Source organism: Hibiscus syriacus, unplaced genomic scaffold (assembly GCF_006381635.1).
Source record: "Hibiscus syriacus cultivar Baekdansim isolate YM2019G1 unplaced genomic scaffold, ASM638163v2 tig00110246_pilon, whole genome shotgun sequence".
NCBI lineage: Eukaryota > Viridiplantae > Streptophyta > Magnoliopsida > Malvales > Malvaceae > Hibiscus > Hibiscus syriacus.
Window position 1 is genome coordinate 22,554 of NW_024062644.1, and position 15,533 is coordinate 38,086.

The 15,533-nt window shown below is 34.7% G+C and overlaps 1 protein-coding gene across 1 annotated transcript; it reads left to right on the forward strand.

Moving 5' to 3' along the window:
- Positions 1 to 702: 702 nt before the first annotated feature.
- LOC120114758 (auxilin-like protein 1) lies at positions 703 to 6,060 on the forward strand. The gene is made up of 8 exons (XM_039135552.1): positions 703 to 1,094; positions 1,423 to 4,690; positions 4,830 to 4,893; positions 4,991 to 5,088; positions 5,221 to 5,286; positions 5,381 to 5,470; positions 5,618 to 5,794; positions 5,877 to 6,060. The coding sequence occupies exons 1-8, from the start codon at positions 766 to 768 to the stop codon at positions 5,910 to 5,912; spliced, it is 4,128 nt and encodes a 1,375-aa protein (XP_038991483.1). The 5' UTR covers positions 703 to 765; the 3' UTR covers positions 5,913 to 6,060.
- The last annotated feature ends 9,473 nt before the right edge of the window (positions 6,061 to 15,533 follow it).

The window sequence follows — 15,533 nt, forward strand, 5'->3', positions numbered from 1 at the left end:
TTTAATATTTAGGCCGATACTTTACCTTTAAAAATCTTTTTATTGAAAAATTATAAATATATTATTTAACTTTAAATAATAGTTAATTTATTAAATACTATTATAAAAAATAAATATTCATGCGAGATATATATAAATAAAATATATGTCTATAATATATGATTTTAAATAAAATCAATTAATATTACAGTATTATAAATAATTATTTACATTAAAAAATCAAAAAAGCATATTCAAATAAACTGACTTAAAATTTTATAAATTTAATTACAAAATAAATAATAAAATAATATGCCTGAACCGATTAACTCGAATATTTTTTTTAAATGGAGTCCCTCCTCATTCTCCATCAGAAAACCCTCAAGCTACCCTCTCATTGACCACCGTGTCGGTGTTGAAGGTTGGTTGGTACAGGTTGGAGCCTGGAAACACGACATTCTAGTTCTTGTAAGACGACAACTGATAAAGCTGGTGCCGATTGCACATCCAGACATGTGACCTCCCCTGTTATCCCATCACTCACCGGCAAAACCCGGTCACTCCTTTTCATCTTTCCCTCCCTCCTTCCTTCCCTCTTTCTTATAGTATTTAATTGACCGTACACTGACAAATATACCCCATTTAATAGTATTTTTTTTTTCATTTTTATAATCTCATTTTCTCGCTCAAATAAAAATTATCTCTTCATTTTATCGTCTCCCTGTTCTTCTCTTCCTGTCTTGTACTCTGCAGTGAAACAGAGAAAACAAACCCAAAAGATCTTCAATGGAATACCAAAAAGCTTCGGCTGCCGCGGCTTTCACTAAGAAACTTAGTAATGGCCACAGTTTCAACGGTAATAACATGTACGACGGCGTTTTTGGTGGTCAAAGTAAGGCCGGATCGAAAGTTGAAGACTACGCCGAGATATTCCGCGGCGGTTCGGGGTCTTCGATTCCGTTTCTCGATGTCCCTGAGCTGAACCAGAGGAAGTTCTCGGTCGATGTTTCGAGCTCGAAGCTGGATTATTCCAACATTTTTGGCGGTTTTGGGGGCTTCGATTTTGCAGTCTCTCATGAAGAAGAATTCGTTGCTAAACCAACCAGAGATAAAAAGTAATCTCTTTTATTCTTATTTTTTTTTTCATTTTCTATTTGTTTTGCTTATTTGAGATGGTTAAATATGGTGTTAGAACGTGTTTGGGTGTTGAAAAATGTTTGCATTTTTATACAAAAGCTAATACTTTTCATGGCTCTCCAAAGAGAAAAAGATACCCTTTTTTTCTGAACTATGGGTTGTGAGCCTAGTTGATTTGAGAACTGATGTCTTGTTCTTCGACATTGTTCTTTGAAGGCGTAAATGTTATAGTTCTAAATTTATTAACTTTTTTTTCCAATATATATATGTGTGGAAAGATTGGGCCTGAGTTAATTAATTTTATAGGAGACCTGCTAAGACACCATCCTTTTCAGAAGGGTCATTCTCGTACTCTTCGAGTAATCCGGTGGGGAATCAAGTTATGTCGAATGATCAAGCCTCCCATGGATCAAGTAATGGTGTGAAACAGTTCAAAATGTCCTATAATAAAAGCATCCCTGGAGGCAAAGATGGGACAAATGCAACAATACATGTAGCTGTTCCAGGTTTCGCATGTGTAGTTGATGAAAAAGTTGCTCCATCGAGGGAGAAGTCGGTTTCATCTGTTGTAAATGAGCCATATGAGACCAACAAGTTCGGGGAGGGGAAAAGGGATAGCATACATTGCGAGAAACCGACATCTGATGTTCAACCCTGTATTGCCGGTAAAAAGACTTTGAAAGGTGTTGATAAACTGCATAGCGAATCTAAAAGTAATGGATCTGATTGTAAAAAGACTACAAAAGGCGTTGATCAATTGCATGACCGAACTAAAAGTAATGGGTCTGATTATAATGATTTATTATTCGGCTCCTATGATTTTGGCCATAGAATACCTCCTTCGAAAGTGACACGGGCTTCAATCATGTCGTATAACAAGGTTGTTAATAATCATGATTCTTTGAAGTTTGGGGTTCCGAGGAGTCAATCTTTGGATATTGATGCTGGTTTTTCTTCTCCTCCTTACTTGGATGATGAAGTGGATGAAAATTCAGTCGCTGCTTCATCTGCTGCTGCGCTGAAGAAGGCAATAGAGGAAGCTCAAGCTAGGTTAAAGGTTGCAAAAGAAATAATGGAAAGGAGAAAAGGTCAAATGGGTCGGGTCAAACCCAGCTTTAATGGTAGTTCGACAGGTAAGGGGGGAGAGAGGGAAAAACGTACTGTCAAACAAAATGATTTCAGGGAAGATAAAGCTCATGAGACTAGTGAAAAGATAGTTTCTTCTCAGCAAACTTCAGGTGGAGTAAAATTGCAAAATGTGATTAAAGCTGATCAAGTGGCTGCTGAATCAGAAGATGAGGAGAGCGGTTTCGTGGCAAGGGAATCTGCTGGAGAAACACATGCAAAGAATTTCATATTTTCACAGGCCAATTGTATACAGGAAGTAAGAGAAAAGGAAGCAGCAAAAGAGGAAGAAAGGAAAAATGTAGTCCAGAATATGAATGAGCGTGAAGGAGATGAGAAAGAAATCATTGAAAAACCAGAAGTTGTTAAGGAAGCTGCTGAGCAGGAGAGGAAACTTGATACATCAGGAGAGTTTTGTGATAAGGAGGAATGTCTGCACAGATCAGTGCCCAATGTAGAGCTTCGTGATCTGAAAGAAGATGAAGCCAAACTAAGATTCGGTGAACAATGGGAAAAAACTGAAGAGAAAGTGTGCAATGAACTAGAAGAATGTGAGAGGAAATTGAAAGAGCTAGAGAAACCTGTAGAAGAGGAGAGTAATGTTGAAGTGGGAGAATTAAAGGATACTGACAATTTGGAGAGATTAACAATTGCTCATGGAAGGGTAGATGCGGAGGAGAAACATAATTGTTTGATTGAATCAGAAGAAAATGGTTATGCTTTAAAAGATGCTTCCGAGAAGGAAGACAATGAGATGCTAATACAAGAATTTTCTGTGCAAAAAGAATTCACAAAGAAATCTGAAGAAGCTTTTGAGATATCTGAACTGCCTGCGGAACGTAAAGTGTCTTGTGGACCAGAAGAAAACAATGAAGAGGAAGATGCTTACGATAGTGAAGACAATGAGCAGATGTCAGACAAAATGGAGAAATCAGAAATGCTTGATGATCTTAGAGATAACACTTCTGATCACGAGGAAGAAAAGATGAAACTTGAAGAAAATGGTGATTTGTTGGGGAATGATGAATTTATGGAGGCTGAAAAGAACGGAGATTTTCTTGAAGATACTGATCAAATGGAAGTAGCAGATGAGGGTAGGGGAACTGAAGAGATGCTAACACAGACCGATCAAGAAGCCTATGAGATGACGGAAGCAAGGGAAGATGCTGAAGACTGCATTTGGGAAGAAGTTGAAGTAGCTGATAATGCATACAATGACAATGAATTTAACAACGTAGGTGACACATTAGAACCCTCTACTAATGTAGACAGCTGTGAAATGACTCCAGAGTTATCTCTTAATGAAGACAATGGAGGGACTGCAGAAGGATGTAAAGCTTTTAGTGAGAGTGAAGAAACTATAAGAGATTTAGAAGCAGATGAAGTGGCTAGTGACTTGGAAGAAAATCTGGTATTTGATAAGTCTGACTTGGCTGAAAGCAACTTGAAACCAGAAGAGATTAAGCAGCAAGCAGAGAATACAACAGATGCATTTAATTTTGACAGAAGCTGTATGGATGTTGATACAACAGACATATTGTTTGAGAAAGACCAATATGAGCAATATTCCGAGACATCTGAAAAAAGCTTAACCATGGAGAAGCTTGTTGATCTGGCTTGTGAACCAGTAGATCTCGGGGAGTGTAAAATTTGTTTGGAACAGGAGGAGAACAAGTATAACCTTGAACACTCTGATGAGGTAAGATTTGATGACTCCCAGTCACATTGCAATTTTGGCGAGGAACATTTAGCCAGAGAAATAGCTCATGAGATTGCAGCAGACCTTAGTACAGAATGCAAAAAAGAAAATTGTCCTGAAACCCTTGTGAAAGAAGAGAGGGAAACCAAAAATGCTTGCCGAGAAGAAGTTACATTGAGGCAGGTAAGATTGGTTGATGCCCAGTTACATTGTGAGTTTGGGGAGAAACATGAATTCACAGAAATAGCACATGTGATTGAAGCAGGCCAAAGTTCAGAATGCAAACAGGAGAATTGCCCTGAAACCCTGATGAAGGAAGAGAGTGAAACCAAAAATGCTTCCTGGGAAGAAGTTAAGCTAGTGAAGGAAAAACAAAGAAGAGTGGATGAAGCAAAAGAGAGGGAAAGGGAAAAAGAAAAGGAGAGAATAGCTGTTGAAAGAGCAATTCGTGAAGCTCGTGAAAGGGCCTTCGCTGAAGTCCGTGAGAGGGCTGCCGCTGGAAGAACAAATATAGAAGCGCAGCGTAAGGTAAAAGCTGAAACCCAAGGAGAGGCAGCCAAGCCTTCTGCTGAGGTCAACGATAAGGCATTTATGGAAGCCAAACTTAAAGCTGAGCGTGCTGCAGTAGAGAGAGCAACTGCAGAGGCCCGGAAGCGTGCCCTGGAGAAAGCTTTGTCCGAAAAGGCTTCCCTTGGAGCCAGAAACCAGGCAGAAAAGTTCTCTCATTCAAAGCAGAGCTTCCGATCTTATGTGAGTGTCTTCATTTGTGATGCATTTCTCCTCTCTGTTAATTCTGGAACGTATTATTATTATTATTATTATTATTATTATTTTATGAATGGCACTGATGACCAAACTGCAAAGAAATAATTAATACAATCTCATGCAGGATTCACGATACAAAGTTCCGTGTCCTTCATCTTCCGCATATTCTGGTTCTTCAAATCATAGTGGTAATGTGGTACAGAAAAAATGACATTTTTGAGTAATTACTTATTTTGGCAAAAAAATCCCTTAAATATTGTATCATCTTTATTTTGCTTCATGAAGCTTCAAAATATTCCGAGGGGCTGGATGTTGCTGCTGGTGAGTCAGCTCAAAGATGTAAAGCTAGGATGGAAAGACAACAAAGGACTGCAGAACGAGCAGTATGCCCTCTACAATTCCCCCCCCCCCCGGGAAAATGTCCCTATTTCTTCAATCCGGACCCAAAACCTGTTTAAATTTTAGGACAAGTATTGAAAATCCCACCCTTTGTTTTTCTGGTTGGTTGTTTTCAGGCCAAAGCACTTGTGGAGAAGAACGAGCGTGATCTTCTTGCTCAGAAAGAACAAGCTGAAAGAAATGTAATGTTTCATTCAAATGTAGTATGAAACCCTTTTGCAATGTGGTCAGCTTTAGTTCTTGTCTAACAGTTTTGGATCGGAATTTATATGGAAGAGGTTAGCAGAAACTCTGGATGCTGAAGTCAAAAGGTGGTCTAGCGGGAAGCAGGGAAATTTACGTGCATTACTATCAACGTTACAATATGTAAGTAACAGTTATCTATGTGTTCATAAATACATAGTTATCATAGAATTGTAGGATTAAATATTTGACATGTATATTGGGGTCATGGAGTTCTTGGTTTTTTAACTATGAGGTATTGGTTTAACCGAATATTCGCATTGCTGGCAGATACTTGGCCCCGATAGTGGTTGGCAGCCAATACCACTTACAGATATCATAGCCACCGCAGCTGTAAAGAAAGCATATAGAAAAGCCACGCTGTGTGTTCATCCTGATAAGTTGCAGCAACGAGGAGCTACCATACAGCAAAAGTATATTTGCGAGAAAGTTTTCGATCTTCTCAAGGTTTGTTGTTTCTCTTTGCGTAGCTTTCATTTATTCGTAGAAAGTCTTAATTGTGAGATCTTGTTTTATCTGAAATCTCCAGGAGGCTTGGAACCGATTTAGTGCCGAAGAACGGTAGAAATTTGCTTCCATGGAGGGTGTACTGCCATTGCATCCTCTTCCCAAATGCACAAGAAAGCAAGTCATAGGCATTCATTTTACTCATATGCCTGGGTTAATCCATGCTTTACTTCCATACTCGTATTGAACTATAATGCTAAAATTTAAGAGCCCTCGAGAAAAAGAAAATGTTGGTAACAGAATATTGATGATCCTACAATGTCTTCCATGACATACTAATATTGAAGATAAAAACTGGGCCAAGAAATAACTCGCTTATTTAAATATCGAAGATGGAGCTTGGAGCGTGCATTCTAAGTTAAAGTATCCCCATGCGATCATGAACACAGTAAATGAAGCATAATTGCATCGTGAGGGTGCATGTGGTTTTCACTTGTACTGTTTCAGTAGGCAAACAATGCATGAAACATCCTTTGGGGCCTGCTATCTCCACACAGTTTCATCAATCTACATCGCAAACGAAACTAATTTGTCTTGGGCGATGTACTAAATTCAACTATGATCGATATAAAAACATGAATCCCCTATCAGTAAAATTATCGTTTCCTTTTTCAATTTGTTAAAATATCACTCTTTTTTACCCCTTAGTTTCTAATCAAAAATAAAATTTAAATCCTCAATGGCTAGATTGTCATTTTACATTGCATGTTTTATAATTATTTTTTCTTTTCTAAACTACATTGAAAGTCACGTATGAAAATTTAACCGCGATAGAGGGAGTGATTTTCTAATTAAAAGTATTTTTCCGTGTTTTTTAAAATTTGAAATTTATAGTATCAAGTTAAAATCATATTTTACAAAATTAAAAGAAACGATCTTAGTGACAAAAGTGACATATTCTCTTTAAGTGGCTTGAATTTGAGCAACATTATTTGTAAGACATGCGTCTAAGTTTATCCAGACTGAAATTAGATAGATATCATTATAGAACTACATTAAAATCTTAAATTTTAGGTAAATTACAAGTTCAATACTTAAACTATCAGTATCCATTTTAGAACCTAAACTTTTAATTTTTTTTAAAACCATGCTTAAAGTTTAGTTTTTGTTTCACTTTAGTGGTCATCGTTAAAAACTTAAGAAATGAATCTTGTCTTTTCTTATAGCTTTATAAGAGTAGTCGCATAGTGAAGTCACAACGTCTTGCCCAACTTTCAGAGGTGAATAAAGAATTAGCGAAAGAAGGGAAGCTCTAGACAACGAGAGGAAGCTGAGCGCAGGGAAAGACGCTTAATTACTAGCGGCAAAAAGCATATTCCACAACTATAGGGAGTCCTTTACCAAGTAAGCTACGCAACCGTCTTTACACGCCTCAACCGATCTTAGCTCAGACATGCCAACAGAACAGCCAATACTTACTCTTTTCCCTGGGACAACTAGTAAAAAATAATACGGCTTGAACCCCTTATTTTTTAGACTACCCTTAGGACTCTATTAAGTTAAGTCATTTAACAGCAGATAGACACAAGTTATGACAACCCTCACACAAGAGTAAAAAAAGAAGGCTTTCGTTAAGATAATTCAAACATACAATAGAACAAGGAGAGCAATCAACGCTATGGCTACTTTAGGACAATTCCCACCTTAGGGACCCTACTATGACAACATGTACTATGCATCCCACATCAAATAATGCTATCGACCAAACAACCGTACCTCGTTCAAAATTTAACATTAAATTTTGAAAAGATTGAAAGTTTAGGCACTAAAACGGACTAAAACCGATAGTTTAGGCACTAAACGCATTAAGTTTTTAACGGTGAGGTACTAAAATGAAACAAAAACTAAACATTAGGTATGGTTTTGAAAAAATTGAAAGTTTATGTACTAAACGGATTAAAACTGATAGTTTAGATACGAAATGCATAGTTTATATACTAAATGCGTAATTTACCCTTAATTTTTTTACAATAATGCTAAACACTTAAATTTTAGATCTAAAATTGTTAAATTTGAAGTTCAAAGAATCAATAAAATAAAAATTATGTAATTTGATAATATTAGCTCTAGTGATCAATTTAAATATGTCAAGAGGAAGATAAATTGACTTTTAAAAATTTTATGGCGTAAGCAATCAAATCAAAAGATAGAAAATTTACACAACGATTTAGATTAATTTGAATTATAAATCAAATTTATATTCACTACCTTAACATCCCCACTAGAAATTTCTCATATTCACTAGATTTATTTACCTTTAAGGACAACATATAATTTTATTACACATTATCCAAAAGAGGAGTTACAAAATTAGAAAACAAAAGTAAAATCTCACAAGACAAATATGTTTATACAAATAAGTATTCACCCAAATAATACTTGAGCAATATAAATAATTAAGCGTACAAGTGTTTTATGATGAAAAAAATATAACAATTATGCACACTGTGACTCCTTGATATTGTTATTTGTTTTCAATGATGTTTCTTGTTCTTCTTTAGATGCTTTGAGTTTATTTTTATATTCTCCATAATTTTCTATCGTTAGTAGCGGTTGAGGACGCAATAGGTTGTTATCTACAAAAAAACAAATATAACATTTGACATAAGAGATCAATCTTTTGTGAAAGAGATCTATCATTTTGTGAAAGGAATCGATCATTATTTAATCGGTGTAAGCCAAAAGATCGATTCTTTTAAGCTTTCCTAAAAAAGGATTGATGTTTTTTGAAAGTGAATCAGACTAAAGACTATTATGGTAACAAATATCGATTCTAACATGTCGACCTACAGACGACCTCTAGCAAAGCCCACGTGATTTATCAAAATTAATCAACAACTGACCACATCAATCAGTACGACTTAGCATGTTGACCTAGAAGTAGACATCATGACCCTATACATGACAACATTACTAAGATCCACTATAAAACCTTTCGATTGATCAAGTGGAATACGGAGCTTAGCTTGGAATCACTGATCGGACTACTTACCGGCATCAATAATGATATCCTACTGTTGTTTTTTATTTTCTAGTTGACATGTATACGTATAATAAGTATCCGTAATATTATAATATGGTTATATTATATAATGGATTAAAAATGCTATGATATTTCTATGGTATTTAAAGGGTTTGTAATAGTTTATATATATAGAATTTAGTAAGTAATATATGGTTATGAACATGGATTTTAGTTTTATAGTTGATGAAGTTATATTTTATTACAATAGAGATGAATTTTTATTTAGGCAGTTTTCCTTACATGAAACAATATTAAATTGCCATGTTGATTCCTGAAATCGAATGCGAAAAATATTTTTAAATATTACTTTTTGGCTTTACGTGATTAGATAGTTTTGGTGATTAATGTTAAATTGAATGAATTTTTAAGAAACAAAATTTTACTGATTTTAAATAAGGAATATTTTATAAGTATCATATGACATCTCCAAATAGTATTTGGTAACGGATACGGGGAATGGGTGTTACATAACAAATGAGCATCTTAGACTGTTATTCGGAGCAAGCTCATGAAAAACCTTGAGCGATCCAAAAGGTTTTTCATCGTTGACCCCTCTTGTCCGAACTGCATTGCCATGCTAGAATCCACGCTCTACACTCTACGAATTGTCCCTTCAGCAAGTGAAGTCTGTTTGAATTTCATCCCGCCTTCTTTTGCCTCGACTTTCTTCTTCACAAACCTCCAGAATTGGATTAAAAACACCATTACTTCCCCTAGACTTATTGGACTGATTAATATCCCATGGAGCATCCTTTTCTCATCCCTTGTATGGCATATCTGAAAGGGTCGCAACGACCAGGTCTTCAACAGCATTCCTCACTCATTTGAAGCTACTCTTACTCGCAGTAACAATTGGGCTCGCCACTTCTCTGCCTGTAAAACTACACTTAAAGACCCACCAACTTATTCTACATTGTTAATTACTTGGAACAAGCCACCCCATGGCTGGATTTGCCTTAACTCTGATGTTGTAGTGTCTACCTTATTCTACTCTGGCACCATTAATGGTGTCATTTGTGACCATGAATGTGGATGGCTTGTTGGATATCACAAATCAGTTGGCATTACACATTGAGATTTGTTTATTGTCCTTCACATTACTTGATCTTATGGCTTTGAAAAGATCCAAATTCAAACGGACAGTTCGATGGCGATAAAGCTTATTGTCAAAGCAAAATCTTATCCAAAACTTTTCTTCCTCGTTCAAGCTATCAACCACCTGAGATTACGTGCATGGCTGATTGATATCACTTGGATCCCACGTCAAAGTAATATGCTTGCTGATGGCATTGCCAAATTACCTTCTTCGGATTCATACCATGTTAGGGAAATCGGGTTATTTCTCATACAAACGTAGTTTCAAAATTAACCTAAAACTTCATGATCAAAACTACCAAAATTGCACAGCGGACAAACCCCTCAAACTATTGAATATTGAAACACAATAGAAAAACCCAATAAAGAACAATAATGAAGAGAACACAACAAATTTACGAGGTTTAACGAAAATATTGTCTAATTCTCGAGCACCACCAACAGATGAAACTTCACTATCGAAAAATATTACAACAAATGGAATTCCATAGAATTTACAAAGTATTACAAAGTGGGAGAATGAAGACAACAAATGGGAGAGAACTTATTGGGATGATTTCAAATAAAAGGGCTTAGGCCTATTTATAGTTGAGCTTCAAGGACCAACCTTGAATTAATCTAATAGTTTAGGGATCAAAAGATAATTTTCCCATGTACACAAGTTGGCAACTTTCCAACTGGTCAAATTGCAAATACTTGGTGTCCATCAAAGCCACTTGTCAATTTGTGTAGCAAAATCAAACTTTAATTCTTTAGTGGTAATAAATTCAAATTCAAATTCTTTGATGGTTATTGAACTTAAATTCATGCCAATTTTGACTACCACTTGAACTTTACCCAACTTGAAGCTTCTAAATATACAAGTCACACATAACAAATCTCTACCTTGGCTTGATATTTCCAAGCCTACTCAACTTCTTCAACTCCTCAAAATTTGATAAAGCTATCCTTATGTAGTGCCTCTAATTGTTCTCAAAAGCATCTTACACCCGAAGGTTCTCAATCTCTCAGGTTGTTAATCAAGTTCAAATAATGATTGAACTTGATTACTACTACCACCTTGGCATCATATCTGTAGGAGTTTCCGTTGTCGCAATCTTCTGAAATAGAATCTTTCCTTCTTCAAAGATCTTATGCACAAATTGATACCTCACATCGATAAGCTTAGTCCTTGAATGGTAGACTTGATTTTTTGCTAAGTGAATAGCGCTTTGATTGTCACAATAGAGACTAATGTGACTTTGAACAACTCCCAAGTCATCCATCAACCTATTAAGCCAAATGCTTCTTTCACAACATTTGAAATTGCCATATACTCTACCTTTGTAGTAGACAAAGCCACTGTAGATTGTAAAATATATTTCCAACTTACTAGGGATTTAGAAAGAGTAAAAAAATACCCATTAGTTGATCGACGCTTATCCAAATCACCAGCATAGTTGGAATCAACAAATCCAACCACAAACTAACCAAGTTCTTCATCTGTGTAAAAACTAACCAACATCTATAGTTTGTTGGTGATAATTTAGAATCCATTTCATAACTTGCCAATGTCCTTTTTAGGATCATGTGTGTACCTGCCTTCAACTCCAACTACATGTGAATGTCAGGACGCGTACACACCATCGTATACATCAAACTCCCAACTCATTAGCATATGGAACTTTAGCCATATATTCTTGTTCTTTATTAATTTTAGGAGATAACTGAGAACTAAGTTTAAAATGATAAGCAAGTGGGATACTTGCATGTTTGACCTTTTCATTCATGCCAAAACATTATAATAGTTTTCTCAGATACTGTTTTTGAGTCAAACAAAGCTTGCCCATCTCTATCTCTTCTTATCTCCATATTGAGAATATTTTTGGCCTCACCTAAATATTTCATCCCAAACTCTTGATTCAACTTAGCCTTTAATTTTTCTATCTCATTTTAACTTTTCGAAGCGATCAACATATCATCAACATACAAGAGGAGATAAATGAAAGACCCATCTTGTAGCTTTTGCAAATACACACAATGATCGTATTTTCTTTTTCTATACTTTTGCCTCCTCATAAAGCTATCAAATTGCTTGTACCACTGCCTCGAAGATTGCTTCAATCTATATAGCGATTTGTTCAGCTTACTTACAACCACCATCTACGTATCTTATGGTTGAGTCATATAGTTTCATATTTCAAATCACTATGCAAGAAAGCCGTCTTCACATTAAGTTGAGTTAGCTCCAAATTCAACTGTGCTACCAAGGAAAACAATATTCTAATGGAGGAATTCTCCACAACAGGTAAAATACTTCATTGTAGTCGAATCCTTCCTTTTGAGCGCAACCTTTAGCTACCAACCTTACCTTGTAGTGAACATTTTTTTTTGCTAAGAGATCCATCTTTCTTTACAAATACCTATTTTCATCTAATTTCTCTTTTACCTTTCAGTATGTAATACCCCAAAATTTTGGTTAGTAACCAAAATATAAATTTTGAAAGTTTAGTGGCTAAAGTAGAAAATTTAGAAAAGTTTAGGGACCTAAACAATAATTTTCCCAAAAAGAATTTTTATTCCATAAATGGATAGTTTACTTTTGAAAGTGGGGTTTTATTGAAATCATATTCTTAATCTGGAAATTGTGTTAAAAACTAGAAAGTGTTAAAGTCCGGTAAAAATTTGGTAAATCAGATCGAATAGAAATTTTGGGAAAAATGAAGGATGATAAATTAGGTTTAAAAATATTATTTCAACATTTTAAAATAAAGGAAAATAATATAAACCATTGGATTTAAAGATTTAATTCCATGTTAAATCTGGATCGTTGGAATAAAGTGGCAAGATTATACTTTTTGGAAAGTTGCATGGGCAAAATAGTAAAGTAGGAAATAGTTTGTTCATCTTTGACTTTTGAAAGATGATAAGGTTGATGTGTCTTGGTTTGATGGTAAATATGAAGTTTTATTAAGGGTCAATTAGTCTTTTCCCAATTAAATGAATAAAATATTCATTTAAGCTTAAATTAAAGTTAAATTGACATGAAATTTATCTAAAATTTCATGAAACCTTGTTCATCTTTTCTCCTTCAAGCCATGAACTCCTCCAAAGCTGAGAGAAAATTTCTTTTCAATTTTTGAGCAATTTCATTTGGATTTTGGGTTATGTCGTGAAAAAGAAAATTGTTCTACGCGAAAAACGCTATCTTTTGATACCATTTATGCTTTCTAATCTTGCTTTATTTCAAAGATTCCAAATTCTAAGGTTTATGTTCATATTAGGGTTTATGGAATTGATGATTAATCTTGATGTTTTAGAGGTTGTAGATTCATTTTTAAGTTTGTTTGATGATTAAACCATGTTCAATCTTCCTAGAAATGTTTCCTTAAGATTCATCCAAACTATTAAGTTGGGGAAGTTTATTTTTTGATGAAATTTGATTAGGGATTTTATTGTAGAGATGTAAGGTTTGGATGGAGGTTGATTTCATGCTTGAATAGAATCAAAATTGACCAAAATCATGAGAAAAAAAACTAGGTTAGGAACTTTGTAACTTTCGGCCATGGCTTAAATGGATGACAAAAATTATGGAAAAATTATGTAAGGGCTAGAAATTATGTAGGAAGTATTCTACAAGTCTTAGAAAACAATTAGGGAACATTTGTAATTTTTGAAAAGTTAGGGGACCAAAATAAAAATTTTGGAAAAAACATGGATTGTTGTGTAATTGTTCTATAGTTTATATACTATACTGGAAATTGTTGTTTCAGAATTGAAATGAGAATTAGGATGTAAAATTGGATCATTATGGAACTTTGTAAAGTTCAGTGATTTATATGCAATATTTGAATAGTTTGGAGTGTTTAAATGTAATTATGCCTTTGTCAATGTACATGGGTGGTAATTATTTCAATTCTGAAATTTTGGTATTGAAACTTTAAGTGGTAAAATGGTGAAGGATCATTTTATATAAGTTGGAAAAGTTGGTGACAAAACTAAAAGAATTAATAAGTGTTGAAATATTTTGACTGTGAATAAGTTTCAAGTATGATTATGGAGTTTGTTATTGAAATGTATTTATGTTAGTACAATACTAACATATGTATCGATATAATTTATGACTTTGTACGGATCTTGACTGATTTCGTGTTCAGAACTAATCATTTATAAAAAGGAACAAGTTGGAAGCTTAGTGGGGCTAATATTTTGCTATATATTTATAAAGTGTCAAGGTGAGTACAATGCTGATGAGTGTTCAGAATCGTTAATCTTTGATCGTTATTTTTTCGATTTTGTGGAATTATTGATGTTGAATTGGTCGTGTTATACTTGTTTTTGTGCAAGTCCTTACTTTCCAGAATTAGTGACAAAACGGTACATTCTGTATTTTTTTATTATTTGGCCATGGCTGGAGACATGGGCACGACTCTGGGCACGACGCGGTGTGACGTGGTAGTTTTAGAAGGTCCAGTTAGCGATGGTTTTTAAAAGACTTCCTCCGCATGCCTTCTGGAAGATTGACGAGCATAGTTGCATTAGGATACTAGTTTAAGTTTGAATTTAAATTAAAAAAACAATTATCTTAGGATTATTTTATTTTCTTGTTTATCCTTAGGCTTTGAGAGGCTATAAATACCCACTTGGCGTAAGCCTAAAATCATCACTCAGATTACAATATTCTTTTCTCTCTAGTTTTTATAAAAGCTTTCTCTTTTTACTTTTCAAGTTCTTTTCATTTTTCTTTTATTTTTCAAGCTTTGTTTTCAATATGTAAGTATGACTTTTGTCATGCTTAGCAAAATTTTTCATAAGTCGAGAGCTGACGCGATGACTCAATTCCAATGGGAGAATTGAAACATGCCTTAATATCTTCGGAATATCTCTCTCAATCTCTGTGCTTATTTTTCAAAATCAAAAGAGTTTTCAAAATCAAAGATTGACTTTGGTCAAGAGATTGTTGCGATTAAGCGTATGGGAGGAAGAATCGGCTTATAGAAAGCAATTCAACTTCCTGGGAACACACTTGGCGAGATGGCTTCGCCAATAGGGAATTGAGATTGGAATTGACGGTTATTAAAGCAACAATCCGAGTTGGTCACCACGAACTTAAATAGTAATTGATCTACGACAATTGATGTTGTTAGAATCAATTACTGAAGCCGGAATCAAAGATTGTCTTAGGTATTCGGTGTACAAGATAGAGTCACGAGGATTGCCCTTGTAGACAAATTAACCGACGTGAATCCCAGAGGGAAAATCTTATTCGATGATCTAAAGGAAATTGAGTCAAAGCAAGGCTTGAGGCTATTTTTATTGTATTCATTCACAACCTTTATTCTATTATTTTTTACTTTAATAGCTTTTATTTATTTAATCGTTTTTATTACTATTTAAATCTCATTTCACCAAACCCCACAATTTTACTGTCTTTCGCCTGGTTTAAAACCAATCAAACATAAATTTTGATTTTCTAAGTCTTTGAGGATTCGACCCTTATTTCTTTATACTACGCATTTCCTTATTGATTAATTGAGAAAAAGAATTATTTTGACATCGAAAACGAAATTTGTAAATTGG

What these genes read in the sequence shown, in the direction of transcription:
- LOC120114758 (XM_039135552.1), top strand. Translation starts at nt 766, where the DNA reads ATGGAATACCAAAAAGCTTCGGCTGCCGCGGCTTTCACTAAGAAACTT. An exon ending in AAACCAACCAGAGATAAAAA is followed by an intron (nt 1,095 to 1,422) that starts GTAATCTCTTTT and finishes TTAATTTTATAG; the next exon opens with GAGACCTGCTAAGACACCAT. An exon ending in TGGTTCTTCAAATCATAGTG is followed by an intron (nt 4,894 to 4,990) that starts GTAATGTGGTAC and finishes TGCTTCATGAAG; the next exon opens with CTTCAAAATATTCCGAGGGG.